Source organism: Papaver somniferum, chromosome 3, assembly GCF_003573695.1.
Source record: "Papaver somniferum cultivar HN1 chromosome 3, ASM357369v1, whole genome shotgun sequence".
Taxonomy (NCBI): domain Eukaryota; kingdom Viridiplantae; phylum Streptophyta; class Magnoliopsida; order Ranunculales; family Papaveraceae; genus Papaver; species Papaver somniferum.
Genome location: NC_039360.1, coordinates 131,211,748 through 131,218,463, shown reverse-complemented (window position 1 = coordinate 131,218,463; position 6,716 = coordinate 131,211,748). Strand labels below are relative to the sequence as shown.

The 6,716-nt window shown below is 36.0% G+C and overlaps 1 protein-coding gene across 2 annotated transcripts; it reads right to left on the bottom strand.

The window, feature by feature from the left end:
* Positions 1-271: 271 nt before the first annotated feature.
* Positions 272-5,277, bottom strand: LOC113357386 (ankyrin-3-like). Of its 2 annotated transcripts, XM_026600760.1 has the most exons (12): positions 5,132-5,277; positions 4,988-5,038; positions 4,696-4,872; positions 4,001-4,132; positions 3,763-3,902; positions 3,582-3,668; positions 3,042-3,248; positions 2,570-2,722; positions 2,203-2,307; positions 1,143-1,313; positions 967-1,046; positions 272-637 (listed from the first exon to the last, which is right to left on the bottom strand). In XM_026600760.1, the coding sequence occupies exons 1-12, from the start codon at positions 5,145-5,147 to the stop codon at positions 592-594; spliced, it is 1,365 nt and encodes a 454-aa protein (XP_026456545.1). In that variant the 5' UTR covers positions 5,148-5,277; the 3' UTR covers positions 272-591. The 2 variants fall into 2 exon arrangements, with proteins under 2 accessions (XP_026456545.1, XP_026456546.1); XM_026600761.1 differs by lacking the exons at positions 4,988-5,038; positions 5,132-5,277 and having other exon boundaries at positions 4,001-4,139; positions 4,696-4,837.
* Between the last annotated feature and the right edge of the window lie 1,439 nt (positions 5,278-6,716).

Below are 6,716 nucleotides of genomic sequence, written 5' to 3'. Positions count from 1 at the left end.
CATTACTCGGTATACACAAGGCAAATTCGCTTGATAGGCCCAAAAAAATAATTCATACCAGCAGCATCACCAGTTTAGTAACAATTCCAGCGTCATTTAATTTGGTAGGATAGTATCGCGATTTCAAAGCATTTTAAAATCTGCTAAATGTGCACCTAAAAGAATTTGTGTACTGTACACCCCTTTTTTTGCTGAAGTCATGCCCGCAAATTTATCAGGAACAAATGTGACTAATGCCGGAGATATTTTACTACGAATTCCTTCCTCAAACTTACCAAAGCTCAAGTTTCATTGTTCATACTAGAAAAGCCTCTGAACAAGCTTTCAAAAATGAGTAGTAAGCTACAATTTATGCAACTACCAATCCAAAAGAACGCATTTTATAGCGTTTGATAGAATTAAGCAAACCTACACAATTGTTATGATACTAAGAACCTTACAGCACAATAAAGTTGGCAATACATACATAAGAAGACTAGCTAGATGTTTCAAGAGCTACGTTGGCAAGTTTCTAACTTTTTACAGAACCTGACAAGAAACTTCTACCAGAAAAAGGATTCAGAATGTTAGGCATAAACCCAGTCTTCCTATCTAAAGTGGGACATTCATGGCCTTCAACCTGTCTAAAGTCACCTCCCTGTAAGAAAGAATATTCTAAATTAGAATAAGAAAAGTGTAAATCATAAAGACGACAATCATAGTCCTGTGTTGTTATATATATATATATACATTATTCAAACATGTCAGCAACATGAACCATCTTCACCACCAAGTATGGAAGGAGACCTAGCCCAATCAACCAGGAGTTTTAACTCCCCTGTGTTGATGGTTAATCAACATCTGGCAATTCTATTTCACTCTCCAGGACAGGCTCAGGTTCTAATGATAAACTTGTTAAACAGGAATGCTAAAAGTAAAAAATGAAATGGTATGACTGGTATGGTATTAAATGTAGTGGTATCTGACCTGAATGCATCCTCAAGTTCTTTATTTTTAGGATCCAGTTTCAAACCATTGAAAAAAGCATCTGCAGCATCATCAAGCCTCTGCGCCAAATGCAGGGAAGATTATCAAAAAGGACTTTTTTAAGTAAAAAGAAGAGAAGAAAATTAACTGACAAGAAATATTTTACGAAGACACACATTCAGCAGTTTGAGTGCTTCGCCTGCCCTGTAAAACGCCTTAGGCCAGTCTGGTCTTTCCAACGTGCATTGACGAGCATCTTCAAAAGCAAGATCTCCTTTGTTTAAGCACACATAGCACAAACTCCTGTTGGATAGTACAGCTGCATCACCAGATTTGATATTGAGGGCCTGTAAAACAAATCACTAGAGCGATCAACCCATTTACCAAAGAAACATAAAAAAGACAGCTTGAAGTAAATAGACTAATTATAAGAACTGAAAAATCTTTAAGATCAATTTCAAAATTTAAGAATATGCAAAGATGGTGCAGAAATTGTGGATATTAATGGTTCCTATTTTAACTCCACTACAAGAGAAACGTGTGACTCGGCAACTTTATAACATCAACTGAGATGTAAGTTAATTTTCTTATAGATTAAGCTTAGGCAACAATGATTTGAGATCTGAGAGGAACAGAGAAGCTTTCTTTCTTGAGTAAAACAGCTCAGTTGAGCAATTCTAAATGTGACCGTAATTTTCTTGAAATAAGCATATAAGGAACTGCATTGAGTATAGAAGATGCCTTTGTCTTGTGATAAGAACAAGGACGGTCGATCAACCGATCCAGACTAAGCATGAATGGATTTATTTAAGAAACAAGGATGGTCAGGGTCAATCTAACTGTAAACTGTGTAGATTTCCCAACTTAAACTCATTCTACTGCCCCGGCAACTATGGACCGACTAACTAAACACCCAATGTCTAAGGCGTAGGCCTGGGTGATACCTCGTTACTAGTATACATATTATGACAAAAAAAATAAGAAATGAATCCAGGTTTGGCAGATGTAACATTTCTTGTGTAAATGTAGGAAGTCCGTGCAATTTCCGAAAGATCCAAATTGTATCCCGTAGGATGATATGAATGTGTATCCCGTAGGATGATATGAATGTTTCGGAATCACTACATGATACATGGGAGGAGTCTTCCTATTTCACCTTACATTTAAAAGCTATCAATTAAATTAAAATTCATTTGAACGCCTAACCATATAGGGATTATTACAAAGAAAAGGTACCTCTGTATACCAATATACTGCCAGCCAATACTCCTTCCTTTCAAATGCACTTGTTCCCTTTGATTTTGCCTCAAGAAAATGCTGCTTTGCTTTAGAAGTCATCAGCTGTCAGTAATGAAGATTTCATACAACACATTAACTTGAAAAGTTTCAATGAACTACATATTTATGAGCTCCATGGCATGAAAGTTTGAAACTACTGAATGTTAAGGGTATGGCATAAGTACTATGAACCTAATAGTGATCCAGAACGTTTAGCAATACTTGCTTTACAGAATGCCAATGAGAAGATGGTGAAGTCATTTTGATCCCAAAATGTTAAGACACTATCCAAAACTTGAAAAGAGCAATACATATTTATAATTACCTTTTTTTGGAACTTCTCAGAATTTACACGCTTCATTATTCCATTTATGCTCCAGTCAATATATGATGGCATAGGAGAAGTCACAGGAAAAAGAATCTCAACACCTCGACGATTACCGTTAGCAGCTGCAATTTCTACTGGCTTTAGTCCGCGCTGTGACAAGAAAATGTTGACTATCATAAGCCACGCAACCATAGGTAACATCAATGAATCATCTCATAGTGTACCACAGCTTTTTTACATATTCAAGAATAACATAAAAAAATGAACAGAGGATCAAGAAAGTTCAGCGTTTCTAACGCAAGGACGCACTAATCAAGACAACCCCTGGGATCATTGGCCTCAAATTGGCCTATGGAACTTTGGAAAGTCGAATGAGAGTCATCAGACGCTCATTAGGTAATACTACAAACACATTCAAGTACCATTTAATGTCAGATACTGGCTTTTAAGTAACACTACAAAAACTTACTGAATTCGTAACATTTGGATCTGCACCAGCTTCAACCAGTAGCTTGACGATTTGTGTTGCCCCTGTTAAGAAATTTAAATTTTTAAATTTTGGATCAGCAGCACCAGCATCAACCATTTCCTCGATGATTTCTGTTGTTGCCCCCACTTCAGCTGCAAGTAGCAGAGCTCTTACTCCATCTGGTCCACCATTTGGATCAGCACCTGCCTACAGAGACGGCAAAATGGTAAAACAAACATACTATTGAGGAAACCCACAAGCACACAATAAACAATATTCCTTAAATGTGCATGTATGACGAAAACACCATCGCTAGTTGTAGTTGTACACACCCTAAAGACTCATTCAAAAGAATGGAACCAAGAGAAACATAAAAAGTTCCCTAATATGCAACAGAAATCAAGAAAAAGAAACTTAGCTTGAACGATAAAAGTTCACACAAACTATACATAACTTGTAAAGTAACTTCCGATGTCATACAAACTAGTCCTAAATGATGTTAATACAGTCCAACAATAATGTAGAAAAAAATATGTCTACCTTCAGTAATTGCTCTGCACACCGCGAAGAAAGGCCTTCGATGGATGCCTGAAGTGGAGTAAATGTCTCATGGAAGACCAAATTAGGCTGCAAAGATAACACAGAAGGTAGATTTAGTGATCTCTGTGCTTAGAGAAAAAAAGGGAGAAACTGCGGAAGTAGTAAAATAAATGCTACTCACATTCGCCCCATGATCTAGAAGAACTTTAAGAGTATCGTGTTTGTCACCACCAGCAGCATATCGTAGCGCTGAGCCAAAATCATCAGTATCATCCACATTGATACCTTTTGAAAGTAACAAGGGTGTGATATCCTTATGCCCTGCAACACGAAAAAACATCAGGACCTTATTTTGGCTGCTCTACAATGTCTGAATAACACATTTGAAAAGTTACTAGATCAGTTGGAATGCAACCTACCTTGCATAGCGGCATGATGCAAAGAATTCATATTTCTCTCATTTCGTATTTCAGGATTCGCACCCATTTGAAGAAGATATTCCACGGCAGCCACGTCAACACAAAGTGTATCACAACTCAGGCTCGTACTTACTGATTTCTAAGAGTATCAACTTTAACTTCAATTAAATTGGTCTTATACTCGCACCACCTTTTCTAACCATAAAATTACGTTAAACCCACTCAGCGATGTGTTAAGGATAGACACCCACCTCATTTTCATCACAATCATAAACCAGAAGAACAACAGAACAGCACGAAATTCAAAAATAGAACATCAAGCCATTTGCTCAGATTTACTCAGTTTTATGCTTATCAACTTAAATTTCCGGTACTAAAGCTTCACAATCAACAAACGTGGTCACATGCTCATAGCGAACAAAGTACATTTACCCAAACATCAAACATCCAATCTAAAAACACACTCAGATTTTACAGCACAGTAACTTAAAGCAACAATTACATTTCAGAAAAACCCCTAAACATACAACTCCATCAACCCAAAAGCAACAATTTCCAATTCAATTTTTAAAAAACCCTAACAGAGACATGAATCAATAAACAAATTTAAAACAAAATCAAGCATGCAAGTTACAAACCAAAAGAATATTCAACACCAAGAATCATCAGATCTAATGAAATCACACCCTACCTACCTCTCCCATCTTTCACATCAACATCCAGTTTGATTTCTTCAATCAAGTACTTGAGAACATCCAGTTTTCCTCCGGAAGCAGCATGATGAATAGCTCTCCTTCCGTTTCCATCTTTAGTATTCCCAAGTATTGTTGAAATTCCATCTCCAGTTACCTCGTCTAGTTCAGATGCAAATCCTAAATCCAAAAATAAAAATAAAAAAAATCAAAGATCATCATAAACATCATCCCCAAAACCACAAGACATTCCGGAAAAAAAAAAAAAAAGCATGTGAGTTGGAGGTTTACTTACTTTTGAGTTGTTCGAGTTTGCCGTCATAAGCAGCACTGAGAAGCTGTGTCCCTGTAAAGAAGAAGAAGAAACAGATTAGCGATTAGTACCTGATAAAACAAGACGAAGAAGAATCTGAAGCAGAACTAGGGTTTTGATGCGGACTTTGTCTCGGATTCATTGTCACACAGTGAGAAAAGGAGGGATTTTTTTTTCTTGTTTGGATGAGAAGAGGGTTTTGGGGAAGATGGAAGAGTGGGTTTGATAAAAGGCGCGCCAAGGACTTGACAAGTCAGTCAAGCGGTTGGGAGTAGTGCGTTGTGGTTTGGTGTGGGAGTCTTAAATAGGTCTCCACTCACTACGTCACTCACGTCTTGCCGATATACGTTAAATGGATAGAGTTCGGAAAACAGAGAGTAAAAACTACTCCAGTTTTTGACTCTTTCGTCTTTTCTCTCCAAAACTACCAAATTCTTCGTCCACAATACTTAATATGCCCGGATTAATTTAATCTGTCAAATCTGTCGGGGGCAAATCAAGGTTAATTCTATTAGTTTTTATAATATTATCGAATAAAATAAAATTGTTGATCCAATAGTTTTATATTTAGGGTTTTTTTTTTCTTTTATTTTTAGTTTGCTTTGATCAATCTAATGACTTCTAAATGTCATCTAGATTTGTTGTATATTAGCCATCTTGGCGTTTTTTGGTGGTATTGCTGCATCTTATCAACTATATCACAGAAGACTATTATCTTCTTCGACAAACAAGATTGAGATCGATCGTGATGATATTATTTTGGGCATATTAGTTTTTTACATGGAAGCATTTAACATATACGATGTTAACGATGAAGAAAAGGATCAGGAATCAAAATGGTCTGAATTAATAACCGTTAGAAGGATATCAATTTCGTCCACAAATTGTAAATCAGTACAATTCCGATTTTTCGTTTCTTTATGTTATGAAATCTGTAAACTTAGTACTAGTTGTTTCTTTCTGTTTCCTACCAATGTAATTGATATTGTTGTTATACGATTTCTGAAATGGTGATTCTCCATCATTATGTATCCCTTCAAACCTCAATTTTAGTGAGGTAATTTAATAAATTATGAGTTGTTCAAACCAATGTTTCCTTAAAATAAAATAAAATTCCTTTACACTTATTAATAATCGGTATTATCAAAAATTGGTTTGGCTAAACATACCCTCTTATTCCTCTATGGTGCGATGCATATTTCAAATTGAAGGTTGGTTTTTATGGGTAATGGTAACATCTTGCATTTGATATATCAGGTGGCCCGCCAAATTAACTGTGCCATTACGGGATTGGTTCAGCGGTAGAGATGCTTTTGAGCGATCTTGCATACAGCGCCAGCGATAGAGTCTTTATTGACGGCGATTTCGTCTATATCGCTAACAATCGACTTCATCCTGCCTATAAAAATACATACCTTCCACCATTCCTCTTCACGCGTTCTCTTTTTTCTCCTAATTTTTCTAAACAAAAATCTTTGTGATCTCTAATTATTTCTTTCCAAATTTTTGTTGTATTAATTTTTTCCTTAAAATGAAACCAAAAATATAAAGAAACATAGAATTTTGTTTATTATAAATTTTGATGAAGATAAGGTTTTTGTAAGAAAAATTGGAGCATTTCCACAAAATAAGGGTTTTAAAATAAAGAGTTAGAGCAATCGTAGAATTGTTGCTATAAGTCATATTTGGCTAAAATACGAGGCGCAGTCTC

Coding starts and splice junctions, on each gene's coding strand:
- LOC113357386 (XM_026600760.1), bottom strand. Junction 3,903..4,000: donor GCATCATGCCGCTATGCAAG/GTAGGTTGCATT, acceptor TTCGTGTTGCAG/GGCATAAGGATATCACACCC. Junction 638..966: donor GAACTTGAGGATGCATTCAG/GTCAGATACCAC, acceptor TCTTTCTTACAG/GGAGGTGACTTTAGACAGGT.